This window comes from Natator depressus, chromosome 7 (assembly GCF_965152275.1).
Source record: "Natator depressus isolate rNatDep1 chromosome 7, rNatDep2.hap1, whole genome shotgun sequence".
Lineage (NCBI taxonomy): Eukaryota > Metazoa > Chordata > Testudines > Cheloniidae > Natator > Natator depressus.
The window spans coordinates 14,330,284-14,355,824 of NC_134240.1; the positions used below are offsets into that span (position 1 = coordinate 14,330,284).

Here is a 25,541-nt window from a genome sequence, read left to right on the forward strand (position 1 = left end):
CGGCAGGTTGCAGCCCAGGCCCAGAACCCTGGGTACCTACTCGGACAGCTAGCTCATGCTGCAGTCCACGCTGCCACTAGTACTAATAAGAAAAGGAGGATTTGTGGCACCTTAGAGGCTAACCAATTCATTTGAGCATAAGCTTTCGTGAGCTACAGCTCACTTCATCGGATGCATACTGTGGAAAATACATCAGATGTTTTTATACACACAAACCATGAAAAAATGGGTGTTTATCACTACAAAAGGTTTTCTCTCCCCCCCCCCCCCACCAGCACTCTCCTGCTGGTAATAGCTTATCTAAGGTGATCACTCTCCTTACAATGTGTGTGATAATCAAGGTGGGCCATTACTCTGAAACTAGTACTAATGGTTCACTGCCATTAGTACCCGAGCTGGCTGGATTAAAGCTATTCAGGCATGTAACGTACTACGCTCATACCTCCGATTGCAGTGCCCTGTTTGACTTGCCCAAGAAGTCGGTGGCAGAGCAAGCAATTAAACCTAGAGTTCCCAGCTAGGACCATAACCACTGGATCATCCTTCCTCCCTAGAATGTTACCTGGAATACGTTCTTTAGTGCTTTGTCCATTCAGGTTTTAAGTTTCCTATGGGATGGACTTTTCCAGCACTTCGCATCATTCCTCCACCACATACATCTTGCTGTCAGCAAATGTTTCCAGATAAATCTGCCTAGGTTTTCCCTTTCTTCATTTCATCAGATTAGTCCTAGTTACATCACTTGTACTATCCTGAACAAAGCTGCCACTTGAACTCCACTTCACTGTTCAGGAGACAGCTCCTTTCCCCACTGAAGCTATGGCATCATCTGTAGCAATCTGGGCTCACACTGGAACACAGTAAATGGACTTTGTGGGCACAGCTTCCAAAAGTGAATTCTAAATCGTAAGTGCAAATCCTACAGCTGACTAGGCAAGCTGGCGCTCTGGCCTTCCAATGGGTAACTTGCTAGGCATCTAAGTGCCTGTTTGCCTGAGCAAATGTGTGATTTGGGTGCACATTTACCTTGAAAATCTGGCTATTTCTCTCAAATCCGGAAGGAATGTATATGGCTTCCCCTGTGCTACCCAGAAGGAGACACTGCAGCAGTTTTCCATTCTGCCTCACATTAGAAGGTAGTAGCAGGCCACATCCACTGCTCTTCCCCCCCACACCCACCCACACACATACACAACTGCAGCCAGCCCTAGTCTAGCTACAGATATTTCTTCAAGCAAGCAAAGTCTTCTACCCAGGCATGGTTCTTTTACCAGGATTTGGCCTTATACCTTTAACTTTGTGGCTTATTTTTAGTGTGTATTTAATATAGTAGAGCTATGTAATACATAGGGCCACCCTTTAGGATTTCACACAAATATACAATGCACAAACAGGGCTCGGTCACAAGTCTTCTCTAAAGTCAACAGATCTTTGCTAATTTAAACCAGTTTGAGAGTCTGGCCACAGTTGCCATAATTGCACACCCAAACTCACCAACTGCAGGTGCAAATGGCTCATTCCGTTTCTAGCTCGGCTTTTTGTGCTTGCAGTTAGGATTGTCTGAGTTATTGCATTAATTGCACACACAAATTATGTGCACACATTTCTGCATGCACTAGTCTGGAAATGTGGCTCACAAGTAATATTTACATGGGAAGTTATGAACAGCAGGAAGGGAGTTCTTAATCAGAGCAATGTTAGTTGCTCTCCAGGAGGACAATACAAAAGAAAGACATACTTAACATATGTCTAGGAAAGAGGCAGCAGCCAAAGACTGTTAATTGTCTTCTCTGTGCAAATAACGTAAATACATTTCTTTTACCTGATAGCTTTTATTTAAAAACATATTTTTTAAACTGTTTTGGGGTGTTGGAATTGGTGGAAATAGTCTGCTCCATACGTGATACCTGTGGAAACAGTAAAGCAGGTTTATGAAAGAAATCAGTTGGTTTCTTCACTCTACCATGATCAACAATGGTTTGATTCCCAGGGACTCTATTGTCACATACACTCAACTCACCTGCCCCAAGTCCTACTCAGATTGTGACTCCTGCCCCAGGGAGGAGAGCTGGGGGGCTACTCACCTGCTAGTAAATGGCTGAGGCCAGAGCAATGAGGGAGGAGACTCCACTCACCCCTAATGACTGGCCAGAGCAGCTGGCCTAGCATGCTGTGGGTAGTGAAGTGCCACTCAGTGGAAAAGAATGCAATAACTTACGCTTTCCCCAGGGCAAAGGGGAGGGAATGTGACTCGGTGCCAATAATCTGTTCTCTGAGGTGCTGGGATGGTGCCACTGTAACCTATGTGCCTAATAGAGAGAGATCTCTTTAAGAGATCTATAGAGGAGGGGGGACAGGGTGGGGGTTTAGGAATAACTGGGTCATTGGTGCTTGATAAATGCAAAATTAGCAAGCCACACCCAGAAGTTCCTGAAATTGGGTGTAGTTTGGGGTATGCTCAATAGGTTCCTTGTAGCTGGACTCCATTGCGGGTAAGTAGTCAGGGTTTCTGCTTTGCAAAAGCCCATGTGGCCCGTATGCCGTGTACCCTTTGGGTGGACTTCACTTCCCTTCTCCAGTGCCTCAAAAAACCCATCTCCCCTAGGAAAGCATATGGAGACCTAGAATTCAGTTGCTGAAGATTTTCAGCAAGGCTTGCACAGGGTCAACCTCCCCAAACCAAGTCTAAAAGGAATGAACTTAATTCTCAAGTACTAACTTTATATAATCTTATAATGCTAAAGAAACATAAGAAGAACAATTTCTGCATTATAACAAGGTTACTTTAATCTTCACAGTTATACACAAACATAAATAAAACAAAGTAAGGCTAAACAGGTCAGTCCCCACAGAAACACAGTGAGAAGTAACTCAAAAGCTTAGGTTGAGTTTATCAGAGGCTCAGTTACAGTCTTTGATCACCAAAATGAAAATCTACAGTATCTGCTGAGAAAAAAGCACTATCTTGCTTTCCTAATCAAATACGAGGATCCCACTGCACTATGACTTGCAGAGCCCGCCAAAGATGAGATTAAAATCCCGCAACCCCCTATGGAACAGTATCAAGATCCTTACACCCAACTTTGATGCTGAGGCTCAATGTTCCACTTTCACCCAGCCTGGTAATCCACCCACTCTGCAATATGGACACAGGCTCACTCACTTGAGTGCTGATAGTCCTCCACTACCTTCCCACAATTCCCCTTTTCTGCCCAGGACAGACATGATCCTGTGATCTCCGTGACAAAATTATATCCTTAATATACATGATCCAATTGTCCGTTCCATCACATGCTGATATGATTTAAGTGAAATGACACTGGTTTAAAACCAGTGCAACAATTAGTGTAGTCTCTGTTGATTAGATGCTCAGCTAGCATTACATCTGCACCACTTTCATCTGTGTTGGTCGGGGTCAAGGTGAGAACTGCCTGTTTCTGTTTCACTCTGTTATGTGCTGCTTAAGGAAGAGGCAGTCCTGTACCTTTCCCACTAAGCTACTGATCGTTTTATTTTATCACCACTGTCTCAGTTCATCTGGTTGGTTGAACTCTTCCATGACCATCACTTTGCCCTTTTCAAAAGCCTCTTTGGTTCCTGCCAAGCTCTTATTATCTCATTATTCCTTCTGAGCAAATTATCTACAGTAAATTCCTGCTACTAACTTATTCCCTTTCATGTCGTCCACTTGGGCACTTAATTATACCCCACAGATAGCTCCTTCAAAGTCTTCCATGACTATCATGCGATATTGTAGTTGGTAGACAGGCCCTGGCTAAAACGGCCACTGCCTCAGTAGGTAAATGTTACAACACGTATTTGTGCTTAGCTAATTATTTAGTGATGTGATGATGAAAATTACAAGTCACAAAAGGGAAGACTTGGAATATTGAAAACACAATGAAGTCTTTTCACTGTTGTACAAGCTATAACTTATGCCTGAGGTGTGTGGCCAAGGAATCATTGGGAATGTGGGAGAAAGAGGGTTTCCTAAGAAAGAGATTTCTAAGGGGACCTAGGCACTTCCTCTTCCTTACCAAGGAGAAAAGATGGAACATTCTGCAACCTATTTTGAACACGGCGTCACAAAATGATTTGGAATGTGCATGTCGACCCCTGAAGTGTGGCTCAGCTGGAGTCACTCGGGGGGGCAGCTGCAGCTGGGGATCCAGCTAAGGGATGGGACACAGCTGACTGGAGATAGTACTGTTGTACATCCTGCTATCATTTCAGCTCTTGGCAGATGAGTTACTTGTACCACAAAGGGAATATCATCACAGCACAGTTAACTCGGGAGATTGGCAGCCGGTCTGAGCACTTATGTGGTCCCAGCCCAGGTGTGAGCAGCCATGCTGCAAAGCCCCCTACCCTAGTTCCTGGGTATGTCTACATTGCAATGAAAGACCTGTGGCACGGCCACAGCTGGCCTGGGTGGGTTGACTTAGGCTGCAGGGCTATAAAATTTGCAGTGTAGATGTTGGGGCTCAGGCTTAACCCTCCCACCTCATGGGGGGTCTCAGAACCTGGGCTCCAGCCCAAGCTCAAACATGCTATTTTTCAGCTGACCTGGACTCTGACACTCGGAGCCACGGGGTTTTTTTATCACAGCGTAGACATACCTCACTGGTGCTGCACTCATGCGTGTGTGGCTAGGACTTCAGAGACCTATCCCATGTTCACTGAGCTGAAGTAAGCTGACCTGCTCTATAATTCCTCCCCAGTGAATTGTGAGAGAACATGTCTGTCCTGGGCACAAAATGGGAATTGTGGGAAGGTAGTGGAGGACTATCAGCATTCAAATGAGGGAGCCGGTGTCCATATTGCAGAGTGGGTGGATTACCAGCCTGGGTGAAAGTGGAACTGGAGTTCTAACCCATACCTCTAACCATACCAGCTAGCCCAGGTTTAAGTCCCCATGAAATTTGGATTGGAGGGTTTTGTGTGTGGCTAGGAGGGAAATTAGGGCCAACTCCCAAGTTAACTCTGTACTGGGAATATACAATGAAAAAACACCCCCCTGAGCGGTCCAAGTTTCAGCACTGTAAAGTGGCAGTGTAGACAGTGCTACAGAGCTGGACCCGTGCTCCCAGTGTTGGGATCTATTCCCCCCGTAGAAGTGGCTTTTTTACAGCACTGGGCTCTTTCCCAGCACTGGAGCTGCTATGGCAGCGCTTTAACATCGGCTGTGTAGACATACCCAAAGTGATTCTTTTTACAACCTGTGCTTTTAGTTTGACAAAAAAAACTTTGGGGGAAGGAAGTCAGCTGAAGACTCATCAGGTGAGCAACTAATTTAGGAGCCATTAAAGAAATTAACAGGCAGTTAGTGGATTCAAGGACAGTGCTTGAATTACTGGGAGCATTTTTATTGTGAACCTAATGGTTGCTGCTTGATATATCTCTTAGGGAGAAGAGTTTGTAATTACATTATTGATTCTTTGAATCATCATTGATGAACTGACTTCATCATTGATTTATGATTCTCTTCCTTGATTTCTGAATACTGTCACTGAAATCCAAACTATTTCTGGCTTTGTTCACACAATGTCTTTGGAAGGTTGGCTACAAGGGCATCCATGGGCCCTAATATTAAAAAGAAGCTGCTATAAAATACTTGCCAAACCAGTCCTAGAGAATAGTTAAATGATAATGGGTATAAGTCCATACTGGCTTGGTTTTCTGGTGGTGTTGAGCACCTTTGCCACCCAGCGAAGTCAGTGAAAATCAGGCCACATGTACAGGTGCCTAAATATGGATTTCAGGTGCCTGGTTTTCGACCACAAGTTTGAAAATATTGGCCTTTGTCTTTAACCATGAAAGATGGTTTCTCTGAGCAGCTTTTGTTGGGTCTCAAGGTGGCATTCTTCTATGGAGATAAATGGCCACCAGGGTCCATCTTACTGAGGACTGAGCAAAGTAGATAAGGTAGCTTCCCAACAGTCCATCTCACACTGAGACAGTTTCAGTCCCTCTTTCAACACATGGCTTTGGAATTTGAGATTAAATTGTTCATTCTCCTAAACTTCCTCAAATTCACTGAACAACTATTATTATTTAATCAATATTCTTGATATGTATTAATCATGTTTAATACCAAAATAAAAGCCCTTTGAGTACCGAATAATGCATTTAAGGATTCCTCATGCAAATGTAATCTAGGCGAATTAGTTATTGCCTAAGCAAAAATACTTACTTTCTGCATATTATAGCAATAAGCAATGCCATGGAACATATGGATACTATAAGCGCAATGAGAACCGTGTAGGTCTTGGAGTCTACAGGAGTCCTTGGCTGGTTTTTTCCTGGATTTAAAAAAAAAAAAAGGATGATTTTTTCCCTTTGAAGAAAACACATTGGGAAAAATTCTTCCAGTAGATAAGCCCTTGGAACCAAGCTTACTTCATTCAGTGGGTTTACATGGATGTATCTGAGATCACAATTTATATCTCTCCATATAAAATCTTTTATACCTATGACTGGGGAACAATCTGTAGCAAATTAAGCATTAAGAACTTCTTCCACATGGCTAGGTTTCAATTTATGCATAGAAGAAAGCAAGCAAGCTAAGAATTGGCATGAATCAGGGCCACAGTCATTATCAGTGCAGTGCACCCTGCTTTGTTAACATACTGAGTTGTGCAATTCCACACAACAGGCAAATATGTCTGAGGCTGCAATAAAGAGACAGTTTGCTTATAATCGTGGTCACAAAGAACTTGTTTTCCGTTAAACCACCCTTCAGTTATTTATTTTAATCCTTTCAAGCCAGGAGTTGGATTTTCCTGGCTTAATAGCGAGGGCCAATAAAACACGCAGTGAGACCACCAATTTTTCTTTGAAGTCTGTTGTTTATCCTCCCTCAGGAAGAATGTCACTGCTCCAACTGCCTGGGGGCAGAAACACCTATTGTATTAAGGACAATGTGCCTATTTGACAAAGGTGTTCCTAATGTCACATTTCACCACTCTGAGCTATATAAAGAAAACATTTACCTTTGAACATTTAGATTTTAAAGTTCTCCCACTCCCCGTATGCCTACGAGAACGGCACGCAGCCGATATCAAGGTGACAGAATGACTGTCACTGAATAATTGAAAGGATATAAATTGGTCAGCAGCACAATACTCAGGTTTCAAGAAGAAATAATATTCACCTTTGGAACAGATTCTTTTCTGTGCAATGAAGGCCTAAGTGTCTAAGCCTGCAGATCTTATGGGAGGAGTCACCCTGTAGTCATTGTAACAGCCGTGTTAGTCTGTATTCGCAAAAAGAAAAGGAGGACTTGTGGCACCTTAGAGACTAACCAATTTATCTGAGCATAAGCTTTCGTGAGTTACAGCTCACTTCATCACTTCAGTATGCATCCGATGAAGTGAGCTGTCGCTCACGAAAGCTTATGCTCAAATAAATTGGTTAGTCTCTAAGGTGCCACAAGTACTCCTTTCCTGTAGTCATTGGGACTATTTTTGTGGGTATGGAGTGCTCACATGAGAAACGATTGCAGGATTGGGGCCTGTGCCATTGCAGCTTGTCGACCTGGGCAAATGTGCATATTAATTACTGCCATTGATTTAAATAGTTTTTTTTTAAATTTTGGTTACAATTATACTTCCAAGAAAATGAGGTCTAAGGACAAGCTGTGCTCGGTGCAAGTCTGGGAGGGTGGGGTGGAAAGTGACACTAAGATGCATTTACATTTTCTTAGTCCTAAAACTGGAGTGAGCTACTCCTGGTTCCCAGCACATAGTAGAGTAGTCCTGAAGCTTCTGTGTCTTTTTTTGGCTGCCTGTGATCCTAAAGAGCCATCAGATAAGGCAGGAATCAGGAATGCAAATTTCTGTTTGTAAACAAGAAAAACCTAGCAACCTTAACAGACACTGAATTAAGTTTGTTTTGGGGAATTTCCTTGGGTTTTTTTAGGTTTTAAATGAATAATCCTGGTGAGACATCTGGGTACATTTTTAGTTTTTTCATCAGTTTGAATATGTTTCATGTTTGCAATTAGTGATGCAACATATGAGGTTGCAAGTTCAAGTTCTGCAAAAAACATGTGAAACCAGCTCTCCGCGGACTCACTTGGCGCATAAACAGTTCATTGACGTAGGCTAGTTCATGTCTAATAAGTTCTCCACAGACAAGCAGACTAAAATTTACCCAGTTATCCTCTGCAGATCCAATATTTGCCAAAGTTACCAGTGTGCTACCTGAGACAAGGCAGTATTTCCTCATACTTCAAATAAGAAGTAAGGGCCCAGCTAATGGCAGGTGAAAGAACTTAACACAGGGCCTTAACCATGGCAACTCAGATACTGTGCATGTGGAAATTGTAGGGCCAATTTTGACCCTTGCTCCAGTAGGTTCTCAAACTGGGAGGGCATGGAATGTATTCGGTGGGGGGCGGGGAGAAGTTTTAGGAGAGCAGTGGCTGGGCAGTGCAGAAATAAGGGTGGCATGGTGTAGTATTGTCATCCTTACTTCTGCTTTGCTGGTGGTGGTGGTGCTGCCTTCAGAGCTGGACGCCCCACCAGCAGCCACTGCTCCCCGCTCTGTCCTAAGAGCTAGGGTGGCCATATATGTATTTGTGGGCCAGGAACAGGGTGTGTGTGGGGGGGGGGGGGTTTAAACTACTACAGACACAAAAAATGGGGGGTGCAATCAAATAAGTTTAAGAACCATTGGCTTATAGGACCTATAAATGAGTCACAAAGGGCTGAGCCCCAGAATGGAAACAGATTAGGGCTGATGTAAGCAACCCTATACTGACTTCCTTCATTTTGTGAGCACAGCTTGGTCAGCACCAGAGCATGAATTGTAGTTGCATAGCACTGCTATGGCCCCATTTCTGAAGGACACTCTGTTATCAGGAGCTGGGTGAAGGTACCCAGTGAATTCATTAGAGCCAAGTAGGCAGATTAACACATTAATGTTCATTAGATAATAGGTGTAAAGGCATTGAAGAGTTTGGTAAACAGGAGAGAGCAAAGTGAAGAACATTTTTTTAAAAAGAAAATCAGGAAGTAAAGAAATATAACTCCAAAGATAAGAGAGCGAGGGGATGGCTGAGAACAAACAGTCGATAATGTGTTATGATATGATAACTGCTACTTCTATGAGAATATGTTCAGCAATCAGGAAATGCAGTATCAAGTGGATCCGATCTAGACAAATTAATGCCTTCCAAAGATACTAACCTTCACAGACTCCCATGGGAGTTCAGGTAACTTCTAATAAGGAGTACCTGACCTCACCATTCGCTTTGACTTTTGGCATTAGCACACCAGCACCCACATCACTGGGCGGGGGGAAGGGGCGGGGGAGGCAAGTATGTGTCAAATTTAAAGAATTAAACAGCTAGCAGGACATGCTGATTTCTTCCTGTGTGACACATGTCAGATCCAGCTGTGCCAGCTCAGGCTAGGATCTTGTCATATTTCACTTGGAGAGCAAAACTGCCCCAGGCTAGTAATTATATGGAGACACCTAAGGAAACTGCAGGTTACTACAACAGGTAGATTCAGGAGGTGGCATTAGTTTCTCTGAAATAGTATTGCACCAATCATGTCTACACTTGCCATTTAAAGCAGAAAAAGTCCCTTTTTTGCGCAAAAACCGTGGGAGCATCTACACTTGCCAAAGACTTTTTGCAGTAAAAATCAGAAGTTTCACCGCAAAGAGAAAAACATCTCCACGAGAGGCATGCAGCTCTTACTGGTGATGCTTTTGCGGTGATGTGCAAGTGAAGACACGTTCTTCCTGTTTACACAGCTTTTAGCCTCCGCAGGATATCCCACAATGCTAGGTGACCACTGTGGCAGCAGCTCTGCTGCTGTGATGCCAGGTAAACAGACATCCACTCCTCCCCCTGTAAAGCCCCGGGAACTTTGAAACTCCCCTTCCTGTTTTATTGCAAGTGCTCATTTATCTTCTGGCCAGGTGACAATGCCTGCTCCACTGAGCAAACGATCCCCTGCTTGGAGCAATGCTGAGCTACTGGAGCTGATCAGTGTTTGGGGAGAGGAGGCTGTGCAGGGACCCTGGGTGCCCCGTGATCACCTCCCACCCTTCCCACAAGACCCATCGTCAAAATGGAGAGAGCTGCACTGTGGGATAGCTGCCCTGATCCGCGATGGAAGTGCTGCAAATGTAAAAACTCTGACGCCTTTGGAAGTAAGTGAGTACACAAACCAGTGCTTTTCTTTCACTGGTTCACTATCACCATTGAAACTGATAGTGCAAAAACTATGCAAGTGTAGACCCAGCCAATGCGCCAACATTGTATCAGTAGGCAGGAAGGAGCGCTATACACTCCCCTAGGACCATGATTTCAGAGGTGCCAAGCATGCACAGCCCTCATTGACTTCAAAAAGAGTTGTGGGTGTAGTTCAATGAATCCTTTTCAACCAGCTCTAAAATTTGAACCAGTCAGTTTCACTTTCTGGTTCTCATGTATTAGCAATACAATAGCATTTGTGTTCACTGCACCATGTTTATTTTTAGTAAGCTGTTTTTATTGATTCTTTTAATTAAAACCTGAATTTGGGATCTACACTATTTTCAAGTGTTCTTTCAAACAAATTTTTCATTTATCCACAAATATCTTTATGAATGGAACCCATATTCTGGACTATCCAGACGTAGCAAGGAGTAGCAACAATTAAAGGGTCAATGTACGTCCTCAGATACACTTGCATGGCTTCCACTGAAGTTAATGGTAGCTGTACATGTGCATGATTAAACAGAATTTGGCCTTCAATAACATATGTATTAAAGTAACTATTAGACAACAAAGACAGTTTGATTCTTACCAATATAACGAGGTTCAGTCCAATCACTCCAAAATCCTTCGGTACACCATGATTGATGATTAGCTCTAATCTGTATGGAGTATCTGCAGGTGTCATCAATCCTTAAACTGAAACTATTTAACTCGGTTTCCAATATCTGTTAAAAACAACACAACTCTGTCATAGATTTCTTAAGACTAATAAGGTCAAGAGAGCAACATTTAAATTGCTCCAGTTACTAAACTTCAGAAGTAAATTTACAATATTTGCTTTAGGCATAGATATAAGCATTGTTACAAATTGATTATTGTGTTTGTTCTTCTTTTAAATTAGTTTTAATAGCCTAGAGGTTGATGTCAAAGACATGATTTTCACACAAAATCTCCATATTTGTGGGCACAATTTTGTACCCACAATTAATTACATCCACCATTTTCCCCCTGCAATTCATTCAGGCCAAAATTTTCAAAAGTAGTCACTAGTTTTGGGGGGTCCAATTTAAGACCCTTACTGTTGGATTTTCAGAGTTGCTGAGCACCTGTACCTTTGACAGAATGGACCTGGATGCGTCAAGATGAACATCCAAAACTGATGTACATTTTAAATTGTTCTATTGGTGTTTTCCAAGCTAAAATGTGGGTATAATTCATTGTAGGCAAAAAAAAAAAGTGCTCCATAAAAGAAAGCTGATTTAAAAATTAGGGGTGAAATCCTAGCCCCATTAAAGTCAGTGGGAGTTTTGTCATTGATTTCAGTGGGACTAAGATTTGACGCTAGATCTGTAGATTTTAGAGGATGGTAGTTGGAGTGCTGGTTACATGCATAATTTGAAACTCAAAAGATATCCATGAACCAGAAGACTTTTTCACTAGATTACATATGAGACATATTCTAGACATATAAGAAAGACAATTCATAGGTAAGTTCTATATAGAATACCTCAACTTTCAACAAGCAGTTACCTGTTTGTAAGCCATCTTCCAGTTGTAGATGTTAAGTTCATATTTAAAACATTCCTTTAGGAAAGAAGAAGCTGGCATTTCCCACTTGACCAGAAGGTTGTTTTGTTTTAAAGACATGGTGACATTTCTAGGAGGATTTACTTTCTCTAGAAAATGAATAAGATACCAGTGTATTACCCATAAAACAATTCTCTTGGCAGGAGGTTGTTCAAAAGTTTGGCTATGGTTTGGATCTGGTTGAATTTACAGCCCACGAATTTCACTTTGAGTTTGTTGTATGATAGGAAGGGGTTTAAGAGAACTGAATATATCAGTGGAAAAACAAACATTGAAAAGTTGGTAAAGCCACTGATATATTAACAATTACTGAGTAACTGACCTCCTTTATTAAAATCCTTTACAAGATTTTAAAAAACAACAACTTTCAATTATTTCATGCCTTGTAAGATTCATTATTGACAAAGAGAAGGTAAGGAGATTTTTTTCATGCAAAATAGGTCTTGTTGCTATAACCTTTTCCCCCTTTTCTCCTTAGCCTCCACCAGCTTTTGTCACCATATATCATTTCATGTTGCCTTATTTTAGGGGTTGGATGATGACCCCTAGAATTGTGTAAATGGAGGCTGCCCTCCACACACAAATCTTGCCTCTACCATGCCAAAGGTGCTTCTATATGTCCTGCTGAGTCTATCTGTGTTGTAAGACCTTCCTGTTTTCCAACATCCTTTTGGTAATATGGTGACCGGAATACAATACTTCAGTGTATTCCAGGCACCATGCTGCCATAAAGTTTCTGAAAAATTGCAAGAAGTTCAGAGAAGAGCATTGAAACTGAATATGTGGATACCTCTAAGAAGTAAGTTTAAAAAGTTCAATATGTTTCTCTTAGTTAAGCAACATATGAAAGGAGATGTGATAAGTCTATAAATAAGTGAAGGTTGTACAAACTAAGATGGGAAGGGAATTATATAAGAAGATCCAGGGAGTATAAACTAGAGTAAAGGGATGACATTAAGAAAAGGAAAAATAACCTATCAGGAAAAGCTTCCTTCCGATGAAATGTGTTAAACTGTACATTAAAAACTGCTAAAAGCTGCATTGCTTGGGACATTTAAAGCTAGACTGGATAAAGCAGTAAAAAAATACTGTGGGAAACCATACTTTGGCAGGTTTCAGAGTAGCAGCCGTGTTAGTCTGTATCTGCAAAAAGAACAGGAGTACTTGTGGCACCTTAGAGACTAACAAATTTATTAGAGCATAAGCTTTCGTGGGCTACAGCCCACTTCATCGGATGCATAGAATGGAACATATTGTAAGAAGATATATATACACATACAGAGAAGGTGGAAGTTGCCATACAAGCTATAAGAGGCTAATTAATTAAGATGAGCTATTATCAGCAAGAGAAAAATCGTTTATAGTGATATTCAGGATGGCCCATTTAGACAGTTGACAAGAAGGTGTGAGGATATTTAACTTAGGGAAATAGATTCAGCATGTGTAATGACCTAGCCACTCCCAGTCTCTATTCAAACCCAAGTTAATGGTATCTAGTTTGCATATTAATTCAAGCTCAGCAGTTTCTTAGTGGAGACTGTTTTTGAAGCTTTTCTGTTGCAAAATTGCCACCCTTAAATCTTTTACTGAGTGGCCAGAGAGGTTGAAGTGTTCTCCTACCGGTTTTTGAATGTTATGATTCCTGATGTCAGATTTGTGTCCATTTATTCTTTTGCATAGAGACTGTCCGGTTTGGCCGACGTACATGGCAGAGGGGCATTGCTGGCACATGATAGCATATATCACATTGGTAGATGTGCAGGTGAACGAGCCCCTGATGGCATGGCTAATGTGATTAGTTCCTATGATGGTGTCACTTGAATAAAAATCTGGACAAAGTTGGCATCAGGCTTTGTTGCAAGGATAGGTTCCTGGGGTAGTGTTTTTGTTGTGTGGTGTGTGGTTGCTGGAGAGTATTTGCTTCAGGTTGGGGGGCTGTCTGTAAGCGAGGACTGGTCTGTCTCCCAAGATCTATGAGAGTGAGGGATCATTTTTCAGGATAGGTTGTAGATCTTTGATGATGTGCTGGAAAGGCTTTAGTTGGGGGCTGAAGGTGACAGCTAGTGGCGTTCTGTTATTTTCTTTGTTGGACCTGTCCTGTAGTAGGTGACTTCTGGGTACTCTTCTGGCTCTGTCACTCTGTTTTTTCACTTCAGCAGGTGGGTATTGTAGTTTTAAGAATGCTTGATAGACATCTTGTAGGTGTTTGTCTCCATCTGAGGGATTGGAGCAAATGCGGTTGTATCTTAGAGCTTGGCTGTAGACAACGGATCCTGTGGTGTGTCCTGGATGGAAGCTGGAGGCATGTAGGTAAGTATAGCGGTCAGTAGGTTTCCGGTATAGGGTGGTGTTTATGTGACCATTGTTTATTAGCACAGTAGTGTCCAGGAAATGGACCGCTTGTGTGGATTGGTCTAGGCTCAGGTTGATGGTGGGATGGAAATTGTTGAAATCATGGTGGAATTCCTCAAGGGCTTCTTTTCCATGGTCCAGATGATGAAGATGTCATCAATGTAGTGCAAGTAGAGTAGGGGCGTTAGGGGACAAGACCTTTGGCAGACAGATAAATTAGGGGAACTAATAGGTTATTTCCATCTTTTAGTTTTATTGTCCTTAAATTTAAACCTATTAAAATCACACTGTTAAAATCATCGTATTTCCCCTAGTTCCACACTAACACCTCCAGTTTCAGAAAACATCCATGCTAACCCTTAAACTAGCCCACATCTTAAACTGGACCATGTATCATTCAAACCACCAATGAACTTCAGCAAATCTTTAAACCAAAATGCAGAGCACGTTTGAGTTTTACACCAGATTTTTTTAAGATTTCACTGCAAACATTTCACCAAGATCTAAGAAGCTATAGATATTTTAATGTGTAAAAAATAAACATATTTACTCACGAATGGCATTTTGATTAAATATCTGTTCAAAAGGTTTGATTGCAGTGCCATTGCTTGACCCATTAATGTGTATTACGATGACTTCGTCAGTTTCACTAGTCTTTATGTAAGTGTTTGAAAATCGGCAACCAATATTTCTCTCCCATTTGTCTTTACTATATTCTTGGCATTCTTCAGTGTAGTTGTTATACCTAAATTAGATTAGTTTGTAAGACATTATTATCTTAAGGAAACCTACAAGGGTCAAAAATAGAAGCAGGCACTTACCTGTAAAATAGAAAGTATTTGGTATCTTCTGGCGCCACTTTGCCAGCGATCCAGGCGCAATGAAGAGATGCAGTATTATTAATGGCAGTGTAAATCACACAGGACAAGTTAGTGACTGATGTCTCAACAGCACCTATAGCATCAGTAATACATAAAAGGTTGCACTTGTAAGGTAATACGTGCTAAATATTTACTAGCATGTTCTTACTACTCATGATTATAAAATAACATAAAATACAATTGATTACAGTCTTTGGTTCCTTGTATATGTATATATTCTATCTAATCTGTCTATATAAGAATATTTCTCTGTCTATATATCAAATCTCTCTCATGAGTGGTGAAGCAGTTCATCCCAAACATTACAAATGTTCTCTTTATACCACAGGACATCACCACGTATTCTGTGTATGCCCCTCAATTACGGGAAACAATGTTTAGAAATGTTTTAGAAAGTTTTAAAATATTTTCTCTTAGTCCCATTCACTTGAAGCAATTTCTTTAAACCCCATTCCAGCAAAACCCATAAGCACATGTTATACTATATTTAATGGTCTATATGAGGACAGCCCTACTTCATTCGTGATATTACGGAAATTGCAGATCTTGCAGCTTCCACTCCAATTTGTATTTTAATTGGCTTACTTTGCACAGTCCACAATTTTGCATACATTTTGATTATGCAATTAGCACTGCACTAACATTCAATGCCTGTAAAAGGCTAACGTGACTGCACTCAATTTCTACAGCAGTTGTGTTAAGACTTTTAGTCTTCTGAGTTTTATATTGTACCTGTCACTGGTTTAAAATGAATGTAATATAGTTGCAGCAAAAAAGGTTGTTATCAAAACAATGAGCAGGCATAACATAATACTTCAGTGTTGATATCGTTCCAGTAATTTTTTCATAAACAAATAGGTCTACTTTGGCTTTTCCAAATTACTGCTATTAATAAAGGTCCATTATTACTTTTCCACGATTTTCCATGTCTTGTTCGCAACTCAGCCGCAATTATTTAAAGTTCGTCCCACAATTCAAGTAGGGCCTTATATACCAACCCAAAGAGTTAAAGGTGTTAACATGACCCTGTAACTTTCCAACATGAAACAGTTTTAAGCAACCTTTAACATTTGGTAAACAAAGACCTCAGCCTGCTAAGTACCATGGCAAATACATCATTAAAAACACCTTTTAACCTGTTACTAAAGATAGAAAAAAGAAGGGAAAACAGTTAAAGCATTTAAAATGTAAGGTATTAAGCAAGACTTTCATTTTAACAGCATCCCTTGTTCCCTTTTCATTTACCTATAGAGAGTCTTTAGAAGGAAAACAATCTTTGTTTGACAGTCTCTTAAATGGTCCTTTTTGGGGAAAAGAAAAAAAGTTAGTTGAGAAGGGCTGGAGCTGCTGCTGCTGTTCTTTTTAAAGTCTGATCCCATTTCCTAGAACACAAAACAAGACATATACACACAAGGGGAGAGACAAGAACAGGAAAGATAGAAAATGCAAATTTGTCACTGGTGTTAACTCTCATTTGCAGCATTACTGCTGGAGAAACACAGGCATAGCAGTCTTATCAGCCACTCCAAGACGCGGCAAACTTGTACCAGTGTTGGACTAATTAGGCATTGCTTTTATCTGCCTCTCTGGGCACAGGCTCACAGACATATTGGAAAAATATGCAGTCTTGGCTAGCTAAGCCTGACGTCTATTAAACAGAAGGCAAACGAAGAGATAGGGTAAGAGATAGGAAAGAGAAGAAATAAGGTGGGACGAGCAAAAGATACACAGGCGGGGAAGAAAACAACACAGTCTCAGACCCCAGACGGTGTCCGGGGTTTAGCCAGAGCAGTGGGGGTAGTGATATCATCTGGGTCCCTCCCTTTGGCCAAGTCTGTTCAGAACATCTCTTGGTAGTAGGATGACAAAGACCCACGGTGGATCCCAGAGTTCCAGTAGGCGGGGGAGGGAGGAAAGCCATGGTGGTGAAGTTTGCTTGTTCCTGTTCTCCCATCTTTCAGTCACCGGTTGTTGGCAAACAGCTGCTGCTTGATTTTTTTTTTATCCTAAAGACTTTTCTTTTAAGGCGCCCAAAAGGGAATGATGGGCAGAATAGCCCATTTCCTCATTATTTTGCTTGCCAATTAGGCCTAATTTCCAAAACACCAATTTTGGTTCCCTGAGTTCTGGTCCCTGACTTTACCAGGCATGAGCTTAACACAGTGCTTGAGTTATAACAGTAGGCTTTTTAACTAATTCTGTCTCCCTTTTGTACCTTTCCCCATCAACATTTATTGTTATAGGCTACTGTGACATTTTCTGAACTTTCACTCACTTCTTACAATTGAGCTCACAATTAGGGTGAATTTGTAGGCCCAATTATTACTACACATAATGCATAATTTTAAGCCTCTCAGTGGTCCCATTGACTTGTAAGGGCTTTGAATCAGGCCCCAAGAGTATAAGGCTTTCTCAGGCAGTTTGCATGATGTCTGACAAGTATACATACATACATACATATGTAAACAAACCTATCTATCTCTAAATAAACATTTCAAAAATCAAAAGATTCTTAAAATCACTTCCATTTCCTTCTTTCCCAGAATTGGTTGAACCTGTTTGCATAAAGGAAGTCAGACTAGAACAGACACAACACTGCCCTTCAGGCTTTGTGATGTAATCGGCGCATTTAGACTTGAGCTGTCCTAAACTGTCTCTAGAGCAGAAGTGAACTAAATTATTAAATAAGGGGGGATTAGATGATCTCAGCTACTGTCTTTCAAGAACTCTGTTGTAAGGATTATCAAAGTTGTACAGCTGCAGAACGTATTCCAGGCTTGGGGGCTTCCAAGAGTGAGTCTGGCTAGCACAGACATGACAAGAGCTGCAGAGAGATTGAAATCAGATACGGATTGGAAAGGAGATGGAAAAAGCAATGGAGATAACTATGATTCTCTGGGGCCTGTTTGCTTAGCTTTTTTGTAACACAAGGCTCTGATTGCTGATATTGCTAGATACCAGGCCAACAATGAAAACAATGCAGGATAGAGATGAGGACAATTGGGAAAATGAAAAGTCTGTAGGAGACGAGTACAACAGACTTCTCTCATGGAGAATTCAAAATCCTAAAACAGGAGTATGTTTTCTAAAACAAAGGATGGATGGTTAGATTTGATTTAGAAGAATGCAAGTCCATTTACAGGATCAAATCTTACAACAGCAGTGTAACCTTCTACATGCATCCCTACCATCTAAAGTGCCTCTACCTTGATCTGTAGGGATCGTTTCTAAGGCTGAGAAATAGTGCCCATCTCCATTCAGTCCTGTCAGCATAGATGGACAATTAGTTAAAACTGTGATGAGGAACCAACTCTACTAGAAACCAAACAGGGTTCCCCAACTTATTTCACGCAGACCCCTGACCAGTTGTTAAGTAGTAGTAATTAAAAGTCAGCCAGTAACCTCCAGGTGAAAAAGGTTGTTATTCTGTTACCAGTCCCCTGAGCCAATGAGTCTTCCAGGATAGGCATCTTTCTGTTCTTTTCATTTCAGGATCTTACACATTCTCATGATATCTCTGCACACTCCCTGATCTAACAAAACCACTACTCCACCTCCTCTTTATCAATTATATTAGCCAAACCAGGCCTATCTTAACTGATACCCTAAATCTCAGCCATCTTCTGCTCCTTGGGACCGTTGTCCCTCCTGAGGGCCTAATTCTGATACCCATACTCAGATCAAATAGCATCTTGCTCCACAAGTAGTGCCGCTGACAAAATGAAGTCATGGAGTTATAATCAGGAGTAAGATGCTATTCAGTGTGAAAAATGATACTGGAATCTGGACCAAAACTATTGTATAAGAACAATGCCATGTAGAGTAGGAGATGTGTCTTCCTTCTGAAATTTTTAACCTGTCATCCTTTTCATGCTTTCTTGTCTACAGACTACAACATAACATAAAATTACATTTGTAACACATCTTACCTGGTGGGGCTTGGAGTTTAGCTGTAACCCAGTTACTTTTTATTTGTGAGTTGGTATAGAGAAGCAATGTCCGTATACGTGCAGAAAAACCATTATGAAGCACAGCCATACGGGTACTGCAAGTTTTCTTTGTATCATACTTGAAAAATAAACAATTTATTAGTATCAAATGCACTGAAACCTGACCTAGGTTCTCACGCAGAGGACCAGCAAAGGTAGGTCTCCTAACAAAGGTGGTCTTTTACTAAAGTTCAAATCATATGGTATTTGAAGGTACTTCAAATGTGTTGCTTAAGATGGGGGATTGCCTACTGGAAATGGGTTAAATGAAGGTTTCCAGGTACAGAATTTTGGTGAAACATGGATCCAAATACTAGCTATATACTGGCGTCAATCTGCAATAAATGCAGTAACATCAGTGGTGGACTATACCATCCAGGAGCAGTGCTGATTCAACACCTCTCCCGGACAGCCTCCATTGAGCCAAAAATTAAAACTACCCTCACTTAGTAGAATTCCTTGGGAATCGTGACAGAAGTACTGACACCTGCTATTTCCTGGGGTTAATCTCCCTTGCAACAGAGTTGTTCCCACAGACAGAGAGAGAGATGGATCTGGTCAACGGCTAATATATTTGTTTACGACACTAAACCAAAAGTAAATCTGATGAGCCAATGTATCTGAAAGTCATATCTTAATCAGTAAATCTTGGGTTTGAATTTAATATAGCACATTTAATCCAGCATGTATTAGCAATACTTTACACTTACCACTTCCCTCTCAGGAGTCATAATTTCCACATCATATCTAATAGTGTAGTTCTTTTCTTCTTGATCAGGGTTTGGTTTCCATTGCAAAAGTACTTCTGCTAGAGCAGAGACTGTGAGAGTGAAGTTAACAGGTGGGAGAACCTGAACTGTTCATTAAGGGAAAAAACAAAATAATTAATGATATACTAATGAATAAACTAATAATAGTGAATAGTGAGTAGTTCAGAGCAATAGCTACTTACAAGTAACTATCAATACAGGAAAATGGTTACAGACTTCACTTAAACGTTAGACTTTATTTATTCAATAGCTTCTTATAAAACATGTTTCTTATACTTGGGCAAAAGGCTGAGAGATAGGAGCAAATAGATTATTGAATAGGAATTTAATTGAAACCTAACCAAGATAAAACTATTATGAAAACCAGATTACTTTAAATTCACAAAGGTGAGTAACCTACTATCACAGCTAGTTTGTTTAAAAAAATATAGTTTTGGATCCTTCAGGATGGATGGATTCCCTGGATGGATGGATCCCTGAGGTCCATTTGTGTTGGCCCAGGGTTATCACCCACAGATCAGTTTGCACAATCAGGGCCTTACAAACAAGATGGAATTGAGTTTTGTCCCTAGGAAAAATGTATATTAAAGCATACAGAGAGATTTAATTTAAAACACAAGAATTTATATGTATAGGCTTTCCAGGATTAGATTTTTATTGGTAAATGTCCGTATACACCGCTTTCACTGTACGCACACACAAACCGACGAAAAATATTTCCATCGGTAATCAAAATTTACAAATACGCAAAGTAAGAGAAATGCTGCTTGAGAACTTATTCTTGTTTGGTTTAAGGACATTTACTTTGTGTATTTTGACATGTGATGTTGACAGTTAGTGTTTTAAAGTGTATTAAAGCTTTAACTTTAATAACAACACCTGCTGTCATTAAATAATTGTCTGATACACACACCCATAATTTTGCCCAACTGTGAAAATTAGAATCAATAAAAATTGGAAAAAATGCTTGAAATAAAGATTGGTATTATCCATTGAAGAAATTAAAAAAATTGAATTCTGCCAATCCTACATATATGTGTGGAACATATTTATGCTGAACAAGGAAATAAGGCATAAATATTAGCAAAGATAGAGGAAGGATGGGACTGACAATTTAGAAGAACAAGGTGACAGAGACCTCGGGAGAACAAATCATGATGGGAGAAAAATGTAAGCATATAAATGGCAAAAGAACAAAAGCTTCAAGTATCACTAGGAGAAAATTACTTACTTCCTTTAGCTTGCAATAAGTTTGCCTGAAATGCCATCATTGTCCAAAGGAGAACTGGAAAAATGCTCACCAGGATGGCCATATCCTTTTGGTAATAAGTGATAATGGTTAGTTATCATACAAGATGTAGCCCCTTACCTATAAATTAACACACACAAAGTTTGTAGTGTAACATCTGAGGTGGCTACATGCAAATAAACAAAATTAAGGAAATTAAGTTGTCACCTTATAGTGCCTATCCTCCACTCCTTCCCCTGCAGACAGGGCCATCCCTACCCATACACAAAATATGCAACTGCGTGCTGCTCCAGCCCCTGCTCCGCATCTTCCCCATGCCCCCCCACTCTGCCCCAGCCCTGCCCCCACTCCACCCTTTCCCCAAAGCCCCCGCCCTGCTCCATGCCCGCCCTGCCTCTTCCCGCCCCCCGCTCTTCCCCAGCCCCACCCCCATGCCACCCCTTCCCCTGAGGACTGCAGCAGGGGTCAGGCACACCGTGCATTCACTGTGTGGCAGGAAGTTTAGCGACCCAGCCCCAAACCGCTTCATTCCACTGGCTCATGCTGGGGGGTGGTTCCCCTTTGCCCCCCAAGCCTGTTCCTGCCCCCCCATGGAGGCCTGAGGCCCCACACTCCGCCCCCTACCCCCCCGCAGGGGGGCTGAGTAGGGCACCAAAATGGCTAGGGATGGCCCTGCCTGCAGGTACACATCTTGCCATTACTAAATTTCTGTCCCCCTTCCCTGTGCAGCAGCTGCTGGCATCAGTGTGCTGCGAGCTGCACCCCACAGGGAGAGGCAGGGGCAAAATCTGGAAGCTTAGGGAGGGGCTACTGCTTTCCGGAGTGGGAGACTGAGGGTAAAGGTTGCCTCTGCACACACCACAACCTTCATTCTACCCTCTTTCCCTTCCACGTACACTATTTTACTAACTTACCCCATCAACACTGTTATTGCTAGATGTGCCTGAACCGTTACTTCTATGTTCTTGCGGTTTCTAATAAAACAAGCTAGCAGGCTAGCCCTAAAGGTTACGTTCTCCAGGGACCTACATGTCTGTGTTTATTACTGGGTGTAAGAGAAGCCATTTTTGTTTGCATGAGACTGAAAGAGTGATTACTTTTAATGTTTAGTAAACAGCATGGTGTGCTGAGGTTAAACTTGGTTTTTGTGTGTGAAGTACAGAAAATCTGTTCGACTGATCATTCACACATAACCCAGTAAACAACAAGGCAGTACTGACCAGCAGGTTCCCAAACTTTCATATGATGGACTGCATCTTAAGAGAGAGACTGTCTCACTAAGAACATCCTCAGGCATGACTGCATTCCCTCCCAGTCCGACTCACATAACTTGTCTACGGCAACTACAGCAATTCCTTACATGGAAAAATAACACTGTGAAAGTATTTAGTGTATTTTAGCTTCTGTAAAGTGATTTAGCAGCTGGAAGTGAAAAGAGCTAGCATCCTGCGACCTATCAGTTTTCCATGACCCATCAGCAAGTACTCTGCAGATCCCCAGTGATCCAGCAAGTGCAGGTTTGGAAACTTCTGCTGCAGAGTAACTATTTTTAATTTTGAGTTCATGAAAACAAGGTGTTGTGTAACATCCAAGTCCCATTCCATTCTCTATGTTTATATCCTGTGGGGAGCTACTTATTTGCTGGTCAGAAAAGTGAATGAGTCTGGTTGGACCTGTGGCATTTCTAACTGATCAGTCTCAGGGGAGCCAAGCTTGGCCTCCATCTGCTACTATGGAGTTGGAAGCAGATTTGGCCTGATACGTGATGCCCTTCTGAGATCCATGGGAATTTCAAAGAATCATGCCATGGCCATCCACATGCCGGCACAATATCTCCAAGACCACTTGCCCTCGATGGCAATATAGCTCCTGAAAAGCCATGCATCTGTTGATTTCACCATTGGCTGTAATTAGTGTGGTGCCTGTAAGTCAACCTAACATAGGTTGACTTAGGGCTGTAGTGTAGACATGCCCTAAAATGGGCTATTTAATTGTTGCCTAATCTGTATGTAAAGACACAGAAATCATACCAATAAAAAAGTTTTTATGTAAGAAAAGACCCAGTGGGTCTTGCAAAAATATGAAATATAGCATTTCTTTAAAATTCCATTTGCAAGCCTCATACAGATTTTCAGTTTTTCTTCTTCCATAAACATTACTAAAGATACAAAAATCTACAAACAATGGCTAGATCATATTTCTTCTAAAACGCATTCAAATTACTGAAAAATCACATACAAATCCTAACAGGGAGGTCTGAGCCTCCCAGAGGCAATGCAAGAGTACTTACTGTTTAGTTCTGGTATTATTGAAGCCGATGTAATCAGAGTATTGAACTGGATTTCACTTATGATTAAACTTTTTAGCTATGGGAGGTGCTTTATTATTGCTTCATAGCTGCAGCAGTACCCTTATGTAAGGTTTTAAAGAGAGCTTTATATTTCTCTGAGTAAATGGGGAGCACAACGCTGGCAATCAAATTTTTCAACCGTAGGTGCCTAAAGTTAGGCACCTGAGTTCATCTCTAGATTTCTAAAATGCCCAGCTTGTCAGATGTGCTGAAGACCCACCTCTTGTACTGACTTCAGTAATTTCAGAACATTGACTTGGACGGAGGCTGCTGGTACTTAGCATGCCTGCAAATCAAGCCATCTATTTAGTAGCTGAAAGATGGGTGCCTAACACCCAAGTTTGTAAATTTTTACCTTGGAGTCAAGAGATCTGGTTTCTAATTCTTCTTCCACCACATACTTTCCCTGGGACCTTGGAAGGACACTAGGCCCTGGTCTACAATACAGAATTACTTCAGTATAAGTACATCTCTCAGGAGTATGCATAATCCAGCACTATGTCGGCAGGAGAGCTTCTCCCACTGACATAGCTACCCTCTCTCCCAGAGGTGGATTAACTAAGCCGACAGGAGTTTTCTCCCATCGGCTTAGAGTGTTTTCATTAAAGAGCTATAGCAGTGCAGTTGCATTGGTGCAGCTGTGCCAAGCAGCGTTTTAAGTGTAGACCTGCCCTAAGATTCCTGGACCCTCAATTTCCCATTTGAAAAATGGGAGAAAAATATTATACTAATGCAGATCAGTTTACCTTGACTGAATCTTATGTTGTTTTATCCTTGAATCCTTGTGATTTTAGCTCCAAATCTTTTCCTTCCTCATTTCTTTTTATTTTATACTTTATTTTTCCATCACCCCAGTAGAGAAAAATTAATTCTTTAAAGAGGCATTTCCATACTCACGTGATACTACAAACTTTTCAGATATGTTTATCATTGTACTTCATCATTTACTGGTCGGTGTGTATGTGAAATTACTGAAAATGTAATCAAACGAAAATGTATGCAGTGTAGTTGTAGCCGTGTTGGTCCCAGGATATTTCAGAGACAGGGTGAGCGAGGTAAAATCTTCTATTGGTGTTAACAGGCCACTCTACCTTAAATGGTCCCTTATACTATGTGCTAACTATTTATGCTAAGTTTCAGAGTAGCAACCGTGTTAGTCTGTGTTCTCAAAAAGAAAAGGAGTAGTTGTGGCACTTTAGAGACTAAGATGCCACAAGTACTCCTTTTCTATTTATGCTAAGCAATCCATTCCATGTTGCATTTTGCTATGACATTGGAAGTACCTTTCCCAGACCTGAAGAAGAGCTCTGTGTGCCTCCAAAGCTTTTCTCGCTCACCAGCAGAAGTTGGTCCAATAAAAGATATTACCTCACCCACCTTGTCTCTCTGATCAAACAAAAGTGTCATTTTAAATAATTAGACAAGGTGATTAGATATCCACAATAGCATTAACAGCCTATTCACTAATAAGCATAAGTATTCACACTGAAATAAGAGGCAAGCAAATTTTGATTATGAATGGTATAAAATAAATACTGTAGAAAATGATAAATAATATCTTCCGTCTTAAAAGACAGCAAAAAGCCACAGTTGCAGAAAACATCTGCTAGAAGTTAAGGTTTTTCTTACTTATTAGCACAGCTGCAGTCTAGTCCACTGTCAAGAATTTACTGACTGGGAGCAGGTTCCAGACTCTCATTTCCCAGTGCACGAAAGACAAGGCAATCTGTAAAAGGGATACCCATTCGCTCCTCCAAAAAATGTTCCTTGAGGTTCCCAGCAGAATCCTAAGGGTTCCTTTCAGATTCTTAGCTCTGTTTCTGAAAACTGGCCTCTGGGCAGCTCTCTTCGTGTTTCTTTTATAACTCTGCTCTGTGTTTAAACGCAACTCTGAGACGTACGTTAGAAATGATGACGGATGATTAATTAGGAGACTGCAGAAAAAAAGGGAACTGTGCATATAACCACAGAATGAAGAGCTTTCCTAAGCAATGAAATGGCTTTACTTCTACCTGTGTTGGCTTAATTATATACCATAATATGGACTATAAATAATTTGGCATATAGCAATATGATACAACACACCACAATGATTTTTGTCTTTCATACAAACTGCATCCCGAAATGCTCTGCGGGGTTAAAGAATT

General features: G+C 41.1%; 1 protein-coding gene across 1 annotated transcript in view; it reads right to left on the bottom strand.

Annotated features, from left to right (window-relative positions):
• IL5RA (interleukin 5 receptor subunit alpha) overlaps positions 1-25,541 on the bottom strand; it is a 33,524-nt gene that overhangs the window by 2,182 nt on the left and 5,801 nt on the right. The window contains exons 2-10 of the mRNA XM_074957526.1: positions 21,027-21,111; positions 19,736-19,881; positions 18,966-19,104; positions 14,977-15,109; positions 14,710-14,900; positions 11,747-11,892; positions 10,806-10,941; positions 6,194-6,302; positions 1,823-1,907 (exon numbers count right to left, since the gene is read on the bottom strand). Coding sequence (XP_074813627.1) covers positions 1,823-1,907; positions 6,194-6,302; positions 10,806-10,941; positions 11,747-11,892; positions 14,710-14,900; positions 14,977-15,109; positions 18,966-19,104; positions 19,736-19,881; positions 21,027-21,111 — 1,170 coding nt within the window. The remainder of the gene's footprint in view (positions 1-1,822; positions 1,908-6,193; positions 6,303-10,805; positions 10,942-11,746; positions 11,893-14,709; positions 14,901-14,976; positions 15,110-18,965; positions 19,105-19,735; positions 19,882-21,026; positions 21,112-25,541) is intronic.